Genomic DNA, 16514 nt, shown 5'->3' with positions numbered 1-16514 from the left:
TTATAAATAACCAAAACTTACCTTTTAACTATATCCATCCATCAATGACTGAGCCCGCATTAATCAACTTCAGGATTGAGGGAACTGCAGCCTGTTAATGCATCATTAGAAAATTACCATTAGAAAATAGTAACAATCTACAAAAAGACCAACAGTCCATCACAGGGCACACTCACACTCACCCCTAAGTTTAGAGCCAACATAGAAGTGCCAGATAACATAACACATATTTTTGGGATGTAGGGGGAAACTGGAGTACCAGGAGGAAAGAAAATGTATAGAATTTATAGAATGTGAAGAATTCATACAGATAATCATTTGTTTAGGATTTAAACACAGAACTCTTGGCCTCAGTTTAGATTACTGATTTAATTCATGAGCATAAATATAAAAAAGAGGTAACAGTTGTATTGTGTACTGGTGAATTCTTTACAGTGTGTTATAATAGATGACTTTTCTAATGATATAAAAATAGCCAAAAACACCTACCTGTCATATGCTTCTCTGTTTGCATGGTGACTGCCATGAATAACAGCAGTTGTATATTTTACTAACATATTCTGAGGAGAAAATGAGTTAATTCATAAAATATAGATATCAGGGTTGCTCATACATTATCATGTATTCATATATAATATCCATTTTATATTGCATGTAAACCAATAATAGCAGCGATGAAGCCTTCAGGGGCATTCTGGTACTATGGTTGTCAAAAGTTTCAAAATATCGATATATATCGATTGTAACAGTTTTAATGTTGTTTTAAGACCCATTCTTCATGGTTGTGATTGTGTAGCCTATATTACAAATATACTTCCAGCTCATTCTGGCTTTTGACATTTGAGCCAGTGGGCATGGCCACAGTTGAAACCTCATTTCTATTAATATTATGTTTCTAAATTATGGAAACATGAATCATTATAAGCCTGTGAACTGTTGCATTGTTTTTTACAGGTTACATTTTTTGTAGTTAGTTACTGTAAATGTTTAATGCATTAAGACAGGGGTCTGTAATTATTTTTGCCTAAGGGACAGTTTTATTGCACTCTATTCAACTAGGGGCAGCACTAATTAGCACTAGGACTATGTCACTCCCTCAATTTGTAAAAATCGTTGTGACATGTGCATTACTTTCTTATTTTCTATTATGTGCAATCTAAAAATTATATTACATCTTATTTACTATATAATCTAAGGTACCACAACTTTTCAGTGCTGACATGCTTTAGCAATGGTGCTACTCCTCCTTGTGCTCATATACTCAGTGTATTGTAGTAGAAATTGAAATGTGGTGTGGTACCTTAAGTAAAAGTTGATTGATTTGGCTGGCTATAGCAGCCACTTCACCAATGGTGTCTGCAATTGTGTTTTGATTTTGATTTTTTTTTTACTTTGATGATTATTGCTATGGAAATCAGCTGCAAATTCAAATCTGCTAATATAAGATTATGACTAACTGGATGGGAATGCGTATTAAGGTTAAACCCACGTCTATTAAATACTACTGTAGTAGATTATTCCTATGCTTTAATGACTAAAATTACTATTATACTGTATGTTTTCCCCAATATAAAGATTTGAATGCATACAGAATTGCTATTTACTAAAATAAAATATTACTGAGTTACATTATATGTTGTATTGGGTATCAAAAATAGTTTAGAATTTCAATACTTTTCTTAGTATCATATCAAAGTTTGAAATTTTGGTGTTGTGACAATCCTGTCTAGTACATTCTAATATAAAGCCTCATTTAAATAATACAGTACATACACCAAAAGCATTGTTGATTTCATTAACACATTACATTTAGTCTTGCTAGAAAATTAGTTAACAGACATCAGGCACACTAGAGCACAAAAAGAGTGACAAAGGGCTCTCTTTACAATAACTTTGATCCTGCTCAACCACTTATTTGCTTCCGGTTAACAGACAACTATAGCTGGTCAGAGCTGCATATAACAGAGTGCATAAAGAAGGGCAAAATAATGAGGAGGAGTAAGATAATCCGCTGAAGAAAGTGACCTTGCAGATTAAACAGAAAACAGTGCAACATATGCTGAGGGAAACTATAATAACGAGAAGGAGAGACGAACGAGCAGCAAGTGTTGAAAATGATATTTCTAGTTGTCATCACAGTTTATCAGTGCCTGCAATGCTGATTCAATCTTTACACACAATGAAGAAACTCCAATGTCCCAAGCAGATTCTGAAATTGGACGTTCACCACTAAAGTCATAACTGTTCATATTGATTATGTGCTAAAGTTACTGGAATTTGTGTGTTTTGTGTGTTGGTCAAGCATTGAGATAGTGGGATGGGGGACATGATTGGGGCTCTGAAACAGGCTTAAAAAGTACTAATTTCTGTTCTGTTTTAATACTGTAATGGTAAATGCTGTCTCATTTTTTCTTTCATTTTCCTAACCTGTTTGTTACAAGATGTGATAGTGAGAGGGCAAAGTCTATCATGACAGCTATGGGCACAAGATAAAATCCAACTCTTGAGGGGTTGCAGAACATGCTTGCACACTTTCACTGGTCAATTTATCCTGATACCATATTCTATTGGAAACTAGAGTGTTTCTAGAAAACTCAATATGTCATGAGGAGAATGAGCAGACTTTTCACAAACATTACCAATGCTGCAATTTGAGCCAAGCTATTGACATTATTGTGTATCTGTGGTGACCATTGTACCACCATATAGCTCATTGTACTTCAATGTGTCCCTGCTGACCTCTTCTTGATCCTAAATATTTAACCAACAGAAATGATTTAAAAACAGAATCTTGCTTTTTTTAGTGAGATTCTTTAAAAGATTTTTTGATTGAAAGACAGTGATATTCAGAATTATTTTTACCTGACTTGTGTGAGCGTCCTGTGATGAGCTTGTGCCCAGGCCCCAATTCATTTAAGTTTGAATCAAAAGTATTAAAGCGGAGACTACTTTTTCTCCACACTTAGGTCCAAGCAGGGCCATGCTTGAATTAGGTGTGTAGCTTTAACTCCTTGTCTTAGTGTTCATTTAAGTTCCTAATGGAATAAACTAGAAAAGTGCATAAGCTTATGAACTTTTTTTCTTTCTCTTCAACAGCTTGGTGAGATTGAATCAAACTGGCTCAGAGAGTTTTACAAGGTGAGTACTTTTTATACCAATCTTTTAACATTTGAGCCTTGTTGCCAATAACTATTAACTGGTTAGAGGCACAGCTATATGGAGCTTGTCACCATTTTTGTTTTTGTACTATATTACATGGCTTCCTAGTAATAGTGTCATTTTTTTTCTTTTCAATAACAGTACATAATAGCTTTTTCTACCATACCATTTCAGCTTGCCAGTTAATGTATGATCTGGGTAACAGCTAAAGTGATAAGAATGGTTCTGTATGAGCTAGTTTGGTCGCTGTGAGCATCTAATTCTGCCTTTTGCTTATTCTTAGTGACCATCTAATGGCAAACAGAATCTTAGCTTCAATCTGTGCTTTTTAAACATTTTGCTTTTTTGGGTTCTCATTGTTTTTAAATGTGTGAAATGTTATCCTGTATTTAAATGGCAATATTTGATTAGTGTAGCCTCTGTTTAGAGGTTCTTTAGAAGTTTCCTCAAAAGATTTTATGTCATATAAATAAGCAAATGTAGTATACGTATATCATCTTAGAAATTCTAATGCAGATAACCAAAATAACTGATGCCCATACAAACATATATCTAACAGAAATTTAATGAATTCTGGTAAAGTGACTAAAGCAGTCACACAATGTTTATTAGCTATTAAAAGAGCCAAATATTTCCTGTAGTTTACTAATCAAGTCTCTTACATTTTTATAAGAGGTTTTTCCCATTTTGTTCTTAAATAGTTGCTTTACATGCTCCGAATGTGCTGGGTGTGTTCGGTGTTAGATGAATAATCTTTTGAATGTCCTAACTCATAGTATTTCTTAGGTTGAGATACTGACTTTAACTTGGCTATTCCTTTGTTTCATTTTCACTCAACTGTTCCTGGTAAGAGTTGTGCTTGCAAAATACCACTTGGACAGACCGTCAACTTTTCCTTATTTATCTTAGAGAATTCCCAGGTGCTTTCAGGACATTATATATAACCCCTACAGTGTGTCCTTGGCCATCTTCTACAGTAGTAGGCAGTGTCGGGGTCATCCTAACTACATGCCCTAACCAGGCTGCAATTCTACTCTGAGTTCCTCTTGTATTGTTGTTCCTCATCAAGTCACAAAGAATAGACCAGAGCTCTCTGAAGGGAACCTCATTTTGGCCTTTTGTACTCACTAGTTATGTAGGCTGATCGATAAAACAGAAGTCTCTTCTGAGAACTTTGCTGTTATATCACCATCAGAGTCTGGTACAATGACCACAAAATTGCTGAGTCTGCCGATTAGTTGGTCAATCTTAAAATCACCTCTACTCTCACTTGTGAATTAAACCTTGATGTGCTAAAGCTCCTTCAACTGGAGCAGCTGTCCACTCCTTTATCTGTAGAGAACAAGGCAGTCTCTTCTGGCAGATGACGACAAGATTTAGGGGCACTAAAGATTAGGGCTTTGATCTGACCATTCCAAAAATGTTTTGTTAATTCACACACTGTTAGATATCTAAGAATATTTAAAATCATTTTCGTGCTCTAGAACTCCGTTCTCTGCTATCTTTAGAGTATGACATTCGTCTTCCAGAATTCGTTTGACACAACAATTAATTTACAGTTAACTCAATTATGTAAAATTGTCCAAATTCATAGGAGGAAACAGTTTTGGATGGCAATTCTCTTGATTTATAGTCATTTTGGAAAAGTTTTTCAATTTTGTAGTATTTTTAGCATTGTCTGTTTTTATGAAGTTTGTTTTTATTCACATATTCACAAGTTCTTCTGTTTTATTTATTTGATAATGATTTGGTTATTGAAGCTTTTGTGCTTTTTTCCATTACTGTTGAACCTTTCCACATTTGTCAAATGATGATGTGTCTGATGCAGTTAATTAAAAGTTGAGAGTTGCAGTAATGTCTTTTTAAACTTTACCTAAAAATAAATGAAATACACTTTTAAAAGAAATAATTAAGTACAAATTTGTTTAAGAATTACAGATTCAAGGTCGAATTTTCTTGACTGCAATTTTTTGATTTTGCGCAATTCTAAATGGTTACTTGATTTTTTCGCCCAGACCTCTCGTATGGTTTTGATTTCCTTTTTGTGTTCAAATCCCTCCTTCCCAAGTAAATAAATAAACTACAAGCAAGTCTGTTATTTTTTTTAAAGATGTTGTTGTTTCCAGGGATAAATATTATAGACCCCGTTTTTAGCCCAGTGCACCTGTGATAGGCTGTTGGTTTGACAATGTTATATTATTAATTTTAGACTCATTTGTCTAGAGAACTGTCTTACAAAAATTTACAGTATTGTTCAGACATCTTCTCCAAATGTATTATGAGCAGCATATTACAGGACAGGACAGTAAGATAATTATTGTACAGTTTCTGTGTACTGTTGGAGTATAAAGATGGGCATCTACTGATACAAGAGAAATTTGGATCTCGTTGCAGGTGGTCCAGAGGTTCTTTTGTATATATTAGTTCTCAATTAATTATACAAGACTGAAAAATACCAAAATAATTTACTATGAGTGTTATAATCCTCCCCAAACTGTTACATCAATCTTCCTGAAATCCTGTGATGTCGCCTTGTAGAGCTGCACTGTGCATTACACTGGCATGTTTCAAGTCAGTTTCTTACCTTTATATGAAAGAGGACCTCTCAGATTTTGCCCCCAAATTGTTTTAACCACTAGTGACAGCACACATGAGCCTTGTGGTTCATATAATTTTGCATATGAGATTGTAAAGAGGGGGCTGGGCGGTCTCATGGTCTGGAACCCCTGCAGATTTTATTTTTTTCTCCAGCTGTCTGGAGTTTTTTTGTTTTTTCTGTCCTCCCTGGCCATCTGACCTTACTCTTATTCTATGTTAATTAGTGTTGTGTTATTTTAATTCTTACTTAGTCTTTTTTTTCTCTTCATCATGTAAAGCACTTTGAGCTACATTATTTGTATGAAAATGTGCTATATAAATAAATGCTGCTGTTGTTGTTTTAAAACATATGTATCTGTAGTATTTCTTTCTAATTTCTACATTAAATTCCTCTACAACAGCTTTCCTCAACTATTGTGGTCTTGTGACCCAGTTTTTTCCCATTTAAGTGTCTTTACCACTCATTATTCCCCTTGGGAACATCAGAGCAGTGTCCCCTTGGTGAATGGAGTACAACCATGACCGACTACAATTATAACAAATAGCAGTATTCTGACCCACTTAATACATACTGTATAAACTGTTTTAGAAAAGTAAGGTTCACATAGAAATTTCTTAATAATAATGTTGTTGTATAGATTATAACATGGCTTCATTTCATATGGCTAAATAGTGTAGAAAATGAGGTCATGAATTCTGCTTTCAAATTGCCAAGGATATACAATTAATATACAAGCATATACAAGAAATGAGTCTATACAACATGCAAGTCAGTAATTGGTTATTGGATATGTCTGCTCTTCATGATGTATTGACATTTTATGAATGTAATCAAGGAATCATAAGATGATTATTATGCCGTCTAAAGTTTCTAATTATTTTATTCTAATTATTTATTAAAAGCAGGACTGACAATCTAATAACTCTTACTTGAGGGTATTTTACAACTTAAACTCTTTCTGGAATGTATTGGGAAAGAGATGAAGGACTACAATAAGGAAGATGAGTTACTAGGAGACTGCTTACAGCAGATCCTGCAGATTTTAGTACCTATAAACTGTTACCCACTTTAACACAGCATACTAATTACTTTCTTTTTCAGTTTAGCTATGTCAATGATTGGCGTACCCTTACGTTTTTGAAATGAGATGATTTTGTGCAGGGTGCTTGCTTACACTCGAAATGTTCTGGGCTAGGTTTTATGTCAACACTGGTGAGATAAAATTACTTCAGTGAATAGCTTGGGATACACTACACACAGAGGTATAGTTTCTAAATCAGTGGAATTTAAAGCCCAATGTCCAGTTCTTGTGTAATTCACTATGGGACCTTGAGCAACTTTTTTATTATACCCATGCTGTTACTGTATAAAAGAAGTTATCTATATAGAATTGTAACATAGCCTGATCATGTACAGTAACTTGTCTGGATAAAGGTGTCAAGCAAATAAAACTAGTAAACAATAAATAGTGAAAATAGTACATAATAACATTAACATTACAAAGCAGTGTGAACACAGAAAATAATTAAATATACTTAAAAAAGCAATCTTTTATCTGAAGTAACATTACCAGAAATCTACTAATGTCCTTTATTGAAGTGTAGCACTTTTCTAATGACTGTGACAAAAAAAAAGTACTGAAATCGGCAATTCTAAAAGTTTTATTTTACACTAACCAACTGCAGTCTGCTTGAGGCTTTTGTCTTATTTTAGTTTGTTTGTGTTTTGATCAATTTAAACAGACCTAATACAAATGACGGCCTAAGCACAGAAAAAAAGAGTGTGTGCGTAAAGCATGCAAAACACTACCCGTGTAAAATAACCCATTCATTCCTGACCAGTGTAGTTTACTTGGAACTGACTCGAACAAGAATGAATATGCTGGGAAACAGTCATTATATAGTAACATAATAATCTCAGACATGCTTAATCTAATTAACAGTTAACTGGGGCTGGAACCTGTTCCAGCAGGATAGGGTACAATATAGGAACCAAAGATAGGCCAATTTGGACTTGACAGTTGGCATAATCTGTCTTTGAAATGTGGGAGGTGGGCTCACGTGACATGGGGAGAACATATAGTCTCCACGCAGGTGGTGGTGTGAAGATCTGCCACCCCAAGCCAACACAAACAAGCAATGACACCAGTTCAGTCCAGCACAAAGCCTTTTACTCAGGGAAAGGCACCTTAAACTGGAGAAGTCTCCCAGGACTGATGCCTACAGTAACAAGCACAATAAACTGTCTCTTTCCTCTAGAGCTTTGCAGCCTCCTTCTTCTTTCTCCACAGACAAGCTTTACAAGCATTGTCCTCCAACTCTAGCTTTCCCTCTGTGAGGCAACTGGCTCCCTTTTAATCCACACCTGGGAGCACTCCAGGTGGTTCATTAGGGAGGTCTGAAATTGCTCCCAGGTGTGGCTGAAGCCCAAAGTAGGGCTTTGCAGCTCCTACAGTTCCACCACCCCCCTCCTTGCAACATCTACAGAAACCAACAGTGCTGTGCCAGCAAATAGTAATTCCCATACAGCCCTGTGGGAATCCGAGGCACCATTGCAACCCAGGGGGGCTGCCAAGTAACATTTCAGGGGAGATAGCGTCCTTCAGAAGTCCTCTCCCGATGTCCTTCTGTTTTAGAGGCATCCCAGGTAATGGCACCGGCCGCCATCCGTCACAGTGGCATCTAGGTATAGGATTGGAACACAGAATACAGGATCCTTGAGCCATCACAAATAAAGACTGCATCGCTTCGCTGATGTTGTGAACATAGGACACAAAATGGCAAAATAGTCATAGGCTTTAAAAGTAGTACAGGAACAAGACCATTATTTTCATTGGTCTGCCTAGAAACAGGCATTACCACAGGTGGCCAGCTCTCAGACTCAGGTGGCAGGCTTTTAGGCTTGCACAGGCCCAAAATGGGGCCCTGGCTTTTAAAGTGCAAAAATACCTTAAAATCTCCCAGTTACACAACAAGGCCCTTCAATGGAGTGGATGACCCTTCTGGCTTGAGGGATTAAAACAAAACAAAATTCTTTAAATTAAAGTAATTTACTAAATAATCAAAACTGAATGAATAACAAGGAAAAGACAGTATGCATAAAAAGGCAACCCAAGGCTATCAAATCCAATCACTATCCTAAGACAAAATCTAGAAACAAGAAGCAAAAATTCACTAAGTCAGAAAAACTGAAAGAAACAATACTCACAAGGCAGATACTCCAAGAACTCTCAGTAATGCACTGCATGGAGCCATCTTCGTCACCTGAAAATAAAGGTAGAAACCTTAATGTCAAAGTGGACCTGCCTCTTGGGGTTCCTCCCACAAAACATGAAGGAATGTAGTTTACATGCAGCAATACATACATGAGAACTAAATAATGTTTACTTAAAACAATATTTGCAAACATTATAATAAAAAATATGAAAACAAGTTCACAAATGATAGAAAATACAAAAAAAGGAAACATAAACCAGGTAGCAAGCCCCAGCTGAAATATAACAGGTGACAGTTATAGAGCAGGTTATCTTAAATGACCTATTTATGTCTCCTTTGACTTTTGTTAATTTATTTACAAAATCCCTAATTAAATTATTATAAATGATTAACTTAATAACTGAAGTCTAAATTCTTTCTAAATAAAATACATTTTCTACAATTATGGACTGGCAGCATATAGAAATGCTGTATATATCAGTAAAGTCCTGTATTTAAAGTGTGTGTTAATAATCAATCACCTATTTAATGACCATTTTCTTGGTTTACCCTGGTTAATCAGTCTACCTCCCAAATGCTTCTTTGCCCGTTGATGTGGGCATCCTTTGGAGTGAGACATGTTCTTTTCATATCAACACCACTTTCAACCATATAATTTTTGGCACCCTCTGGGACCCATCCCTTTTGCTTCTATCTTGGTGCACCTCTTCATCCAGTCATATTCTGCCTTTCACTCCACATGCCCAAACCACCTTATTCTGTTTGTCCTCAGCGCAATACCAAGCTCGTCCACACCAAGTCTTTCTCTCAGCTTGGCATTTGTCTTCTCTCATTCACACATTCAACTGATCGTTTTCATTTCTGTTCATTCCGCCGCCTTTGCTTCATGTTCTGCTTTCATTCACCACAAGTCACTCTCGCAGAGCATACTACTCCCTAACACAGATTTCATTAATCTTTTCCTTAGTATCCGAGAGGCTCCTTTAGAAGTAACATTGGGGGACAGCTCACAGAATTTCTTCCATGCACCTCTCACTACTGATGACATTGCTGTGTCTGAACCTCTACGTGTACTCAGCATTTTGCTTGTCTGCTTTTTCCAAATCAACTCCTATGCAGACATCTAGGTTTACTCTTCATACATCAGCAGTCTGCACCCTTTCTGCTCACTTTCTGCAATAAAGGCTCACACTTAATATACAAAGTTCCTCTGGTGATCTTCTCTATAAAGCTTTCAGTGAAGGGTATCTCTAGAATCAGACTTATTATTAGATGTCACATTCTAGTCATTTTCACTTTTGCAGTAAGATTTACTGTACCCCTACAGCAGCAGAGCGTTTTGCCATTACCTTTTGAGTGCAACGAAAAGCTAAACAGTTTGTGCTTGCAGTGTTTGAGTATCTAATCACCTGTATTCCAGAAAATGGACAGACACCTATCTAGAAGTAAATCATGGTGGTAAAGCTTGGGGGGCAAGTTTATAAAAAAGTATTGTCTAATAGACCATTATTTATTAAAAATATATTTTATTATTTTGTGAGTCTGCTTTATATTTATCCATTAAAAAGTAACATTGTGAAGGGGACAGCACAGTTGTGCAGTGGGTAGCTGTGTTACCTTAATGCCTCAGAGAACTAGGTTTAAATTTTACCTGGACAACGTGAAGTTTATAGGTTTCCTTTGGGTATTCTAATTTCCCTGTTCCACATTTCACAGATGTTCACAGCTGCTTGATTGACACCTCTTAGTTGACCTGGTTTGAGTTAATGTGTGTGCCTGCATGAGTATGAGGTGAAAGGGTGCCATTCTGGGGGTATATTTTCAGCTTGTGTCTGAGTCTGCAAGGTTAGGCCACTCTGCCAGATCTACAGAAGAAAAACAACAGTGGCTACAGGCTTAATTTTAATAATAATAATTTTTCAGTCAAATGAAGCATGACCTTTTAATATGTAATGATTAATGTTCATATCTGAAATGTTGTTGTCTTTCACAGACAATTCACAGATACAAGCCATACTTTATAGCCCTGCATTGTCAGGAGGTTGGAGGAAAGGATTATGAGTTGAATATCAGTCATGTAGAAGACTTTATCAAGTAAGTCATTAAATTCCAAAAGTACTACCTGTTATAACATTATTCTAAGCCTATGTTTAACTTTAATAAAGCTATTTTGTACTCAGAATCTATGAGTTAAAGGTAAATCATCTCTGTTTTGCAAAAAAAAATTGGATTTGTTATTTGTATTGGAGTGTTGTAATCGTTAATACTCCTTTTCAACGTAAGGATAGATACCAACTCTCTGCAAACCTGAACTGGAATTGTAGGATAAAAAGGGAGAGAGAATAACATCAAATTTTTTCCAGCGTACACGTTTAAGTTTATGATTGTTATTGTGTAAGATTAAAACATTTTTTAGTTCTTTTTGAGCATTATTAACCACCCCTTCCCACCTAATAGTCTGTTTCTACGTTTAGATAGATAGATACTTTATTAATCCCAAGGGGAAATTCACAAATCACGTTTAATAGCGTGATTGCTATCCCTTTACTGAATCTAAGTAAACTCTCTTCTTTGCATAGTAATCATATTTCCACATAGTGCTTAAAATGTGATTTTAATAATAACGCAGTGTTTTAATATAGCGTTACTTTATTTATTTTACATTATTTTCAACTTTTTTTTATAGATTTGTTTGTTATAGCTGAAGTCCAGCTGTCTTTTGTGTTTTTCACAGTGCAATATTTATATCTGCACAACTTTTATACTTGTATAAAGTATATTTTCTCTATATATTGTCATTGTTTTTTCTGATTTTTCAGTTTCAACCTTTTGTTTTCCATTCATAACACATTTTAATACTTGCAAGCTTTTGTTCTACAGCAGATGCACCTCCATTGTTTCATAGTTATTCAGTACTTGGCAGATGTCGTAACTCAAGGTCATGTACGAAAAAACATTCATTATTGTTTATTTAGAGACCAGGGTGATTAAGTGTCTTGCTTATGGTCACATATTTGTTTCTAAGTGGAAATTGAACTGCAGTTGTTTTTTTTTGTTTTTTTTTATAAGTTTGTCTCCATTGCCAATAGGCTAGTCTGTTTGCACAAATAAATAAAATGAACGCACACATAGTTGAAGTCTTACAGTATACAGTATTCAATACAGCATAATAATTAAAAAAACGTGCAATAGCATGCAAGATATTTTAACAACCATTCGGTTGAATTGGCACCAGTAGATCTGCGAACATTAACTTTTTAATTTTTTCGTCTTCAGTTCTATATCTACAGAAAATGGTTTATTTTGAATTTGGAAGTGTACTGTTACAGCATAAGAGCTCACATTAAAAATACTAAATGGATAAATGTGTGTACAAATCTTTTTGTCATGCAAAAAATTATGATGAGGATTGAATAATTTTACATGCCACAGTAATAATTTAATATTTATTAAACCCAACTAATATATTAATTAAAATGTGAATTAATTAAACAGTGCATCATAATTTATTTGTGCACACTGTTAATGTGTAAACTAGGTTTGTATTTAGTTGTTTTACCCTTTAATAAAAGAATTGGTCACAAAAAAATAGAATACCACATTCAAAATAATCCTTTTGGAACATACTTCTTTCTTGATCACTAATGTATTTATGTCAGTTTTACTGCCAGAATCAAATAGGTTGCATATAAAACATGCTCAGGTAGAAATAATTTGGACATTTTTACTCAGGATGGAAGTTATTAGTCATTGTTATTAATGACACTCTTCTGTTTATATCTGCAGCAATATTTTGTCAAGCAGGGAAATGAAAGACTTTGATCGAGCTTGTGTTTATGTGGACAATGATTTTAGGATGAAGAGCTGTTTTACGGTGAGTAAGATTGCAGGTGAATTGGGGAAGATGGGTGATCACGTAATCATTACAAATATTATTTTGAGGTTTGAAATTTTCATGTGAAACCCACCACCATTATTTACTATTTGTCTACTTATAATTTTTTTTTCTTTTGAAATATAATCATAGTCACCAGGTTATGGCTACATTCATTTTAGTAATAATCCCTGGAGAGACAAAGAAATGTCTTGTTTGTTGTGTACATATTTTCTACTTTCTTTTCTATGAATCTCTTATAAGACTATCTTGTCTCCTTATCACATTTTTATGTGTTGTACCACCCCTAGTAGCCCTCTGGTCTGGTCTAGTTTCCCACAGTGGCACTAAGGAGACCCTGCCATGAAGTGGCTATAGATAAGACTTTACTGTGATCAGGACCTCGCTTGCTTTTGTGGATTTATGGAAATAAGAATATGTTAGGCCAAGAAGCGAGCCGATAGTGAAAAAGAATGAAATTAAAGAGACAGTAGTTGTGTACAGTGCTAACAGTAAAAGAGAAAGTGAGTATACCTGGATACCAGTTAGAAAAAACTTAGAAGGAATGCAGATGTTAGATTTATATTATGTTTTCAAAGAAGTCCAATCAACCTACTAAAAATGCCTTTGATATAATCATAGAAACAGAGGATATAAAATATGCTAAAAATTAGTCTAATTATAATTTTTAAAAATAAACAGAAAGAATGCCTTAACAAGTAGAGTGCTTATACATATATGGGATAAATATTCAGAGAAGGGATAATAAAGCATAGTATAAATTGAGGTTAGCAGTTTACAATGATGATAGTAGCACTGTAACTGTATCTTTTCCAGGTTCCCAAAGTCAAGCAGTTACTGACTTGGCAAGGTGGGATCCGGCATAAGTCAAACGCCTAACAAAAGAAATTTCTCAGTCCGATAAAGTTCATTTTAAAAGTTTAGTGAAGATTTTATAAAAAGAAAACATAAAAATTCAGAAAAAGTTATTACGCACATGGAATAAAAGGAAAAAAGCAAAAAAAAAAAAAAGATTTCTTCTGCAATCTTAACTTTCTAGTGTTAAACTTTAATTACTTTCCGTACTTAAAAGTTGTGTTATTTTTCTATGGCAAACATTCATTGGTTTCACTTAATACATTCTGTAAGTACGAGCAGTACAGTTTCAAACTGTTTACCCTCCATGCCTTACCAACTGCAAGGCAGATCATAAACTGTGACTAATCTGTAGTCAGAGGGACAAGAAATAATTAGAATGTTCAATTTATAGTTTAGCTTGTGGGGGTTATAATAGGAAATACTTCTATCAATTTAACATAACCTTACTAACTAACAAATGGCTCTTACAACCACAATATAAAATGTGTCTTCAGAAAGATATCGTAATAATATGCCTGAATCCTCCAATTGAAGAAAGGGTCATACAAACTTGAAACTGAAGGCAGAAGCAGTGGCATTAGGGTAAGCAAGGTGAGAAGGTAGTAAATATGTGTAGGCTGGTAGCCATAAATATATGCCTCTTTCACCTACACACAATTCAGCTGAATTCAATTTATTTTTATATACCATTTTTCAATGAGTACAACTTCAGAGAATTTGCACATACATACAGCTGTTAATACTAAAACAGTAAATTACTAAAACATACAATACATACAACATCAGAACGTTAAAAAAAACTTTTCACTAGAACAGATCATTCAGACTAATTTGTACAAAACAACATCAAACTGACTTTTGAAAAGTCCTGCTGTCTACTACGCTAGTTCTACTACGCTACTTGGTAACTTTCGGTTGAAGTCAGAAGTTTACATACACTGAGGGTGAATTCTTTAAAACTCTCTTTAACCCCTACACAGATTTTATAGTAACTAAAACTATAAATTTGGAATATTGTTTAACACGTCTGGGAAAGAGTAGTGGAAGCTAAGTGAAGTGATGATTGGTGAGTAGCAGTATGGTTTCAGGCCAAGAAAGAGCACCGCAGATGCGATGTTTGCTCTGAGGATGTTGATGGAGAAGTATAGAGAAGACCAGAAAGAGTTGCATTTCGTCTGTGGACCTGGAGAAAGTATATGACAGGGTGCCTCGAGAGGAGCTGTGATATTGTATGAAGAAGTCAGGAGTGGCAGAGAAGTACAGTTGTATAGGATATGTACAAGGGAATTATGACAGTGGTGAGGTCTGCGGTAGGAGTGACAGATGCATTCAAGGTGGAGGTGGGATTGCATCAGGGATCGACTCTGAGCCCTTTCTTATTTGCAGTGGTGATGGACAGGTTGACAGACGACATTAGACAGGAGTCCCCGTGGACTATGATGTTTGCTGATGACATTGTGATCTGTAGTGATAGTAAAGGAGCAGGTTGAGGAGACCCTGGAGAGGTGGAGATATGCTCTACAGAGGAGAGGAATGAAGGTCAGTAGGAACAAGACAGAATACATGTGTGTAAATGAGAGGAAGGTCAGTGGAATGGTGAGGGTGTAAGGAGTAAAGTTGGCGAAGGTGGATGAGTTTAAATACTTGGGATCAACCGTACAGAGTAATGGGGATTGTGGAAGAGATGTGAAAAAGAGAGTGCAGGCAGAGTGGAATGGGTGGAGAAGAGTGTCAGGAGTATTTTGTGATAGATGAATATCAGCAAGAGTAAAAGGGAAGGTCTACAGGACGATAGTGAGACCAGCTATGTTATATGGGTTGGAGATGGTGTCACTGACCAGAAAGCAGGAGACAGAGCTGGAGGTGGCAGAGTTAAAGTTTAAAGTTAGAAGTTAAAGATTTGCAGTGGGTGTGACAAGGATTGACAGAATTAGAAATGAGTACATTAGAGGGTCAGCTCAAGCTGGACGGTTGGGAGACAAAGTCAGAGAGGCGAGATTGGTTTGGTTTGGACATGTGTAGCAGAGAGGTGCTGAGTATATTGGGAGAAGGATGCTAAGGATAGAGCTGCCAGGGAAGAAGAAAAGAGGAAGGCGTAAGAGAAGGTTTATGAATGTGGTGAGGGAGGACATGCAGGTGATGGGTGTAACAGAACAAGATGCAGAGGACAGAAAGATATGGAAGAAGATGATCTGCTATGGCAACCCCTAACAGGAGCAACTGAAAGAAGAAGAAGTTTTAAGACATCTGCTTTGTGCAGGGCAAAAGTAATTTTTCCCAGCAATGTTCATAGACAGATTATTTCACTTTTTCTGGACTGTCACAATTTCAGTGCGTCACAAGTTTACATACACTTTGTTATATGGGCCTTTAAACAGCTTGGGAAATTTTAGAAAATAATGTCAAGCTTTTAAGCAATTAGACAATTAGCTTCTGAAAGCCAACTAGCCTAATTGTTATAATAATTAAGGCCTACCATCAAACTCACTGCCTCTTTGCTTGACATAATGGGAAAATCAAAAGAAGTCATAAATCCTTTCATGCCCCTGTTACTCAAGGTGCCCCTTAGGACAAATTTTTCACCAACATCGTCTCAGCTTTTGTTGTTTTGCAGATGAGACTCAGATTTAATGGGTCTACCATCAACCTCCCACCCTGCTGTTTGCTTGAATACTTTTCTGATTTAAATATTTGCCTGGATGCTAATGTTCTTAAACAGAGTTCTGATAACACTGAAGTGTTATTAGTTGCCCCCAAATCAACTACCTCTACGACTTCAGCCTTAACA

General features: G+C 35.7%; 1 protein-coding gene across 2 annotated transcripts in view; it reads left to right on the top strand.

Moving 5' to 3' along the window:
- inpp5l (inositol polyphosphate-5-phosphatase L) overlaps window positions 1-16514 on the top strand; it is a 128531-nt gene that overhangs the window by 38526 nt on the left and 73491 nt on the right. For both annotated transcript variants that reach the window (XM_051924212.1, XM_051924210.1), the window contains exons 2-4: window positions 3097-3138; window positions 10967-11067; window positions 12760-12847. In XM_051924212.1, coding sequence (XP_051780172.1) covers window positions 3097-3138; window positions 10967-11067; window positions 12760-12847 — 231 coding nt within the window. The remainder of the gene's footprint in view (window positions 1-3096; window positions 3139-10966; window positions 11068-12759; window positions 12848-16514) is intronic.

The sequence above is a fragment of the Erpetoichthys calabaricus genome, chromosome 1, assembly GCF_900747795.2.
Source record: "Erpetoichthys calabaricus chromosome 1, fErpCal1.3, whole genome shotgun sequence".
Lineage (NCBI taxonomy): Eukaryota > Metazoa > Chordata > Cladistia > Polypteriformes > Polypteridae > Erpetoichthys > Erpetoichthys calabaricus.
The sequence above is the reverse complement of the archived record's forward strand: the minus strand, read 5'-3'. Positions and strand labels throughout refer to the sequence as shown.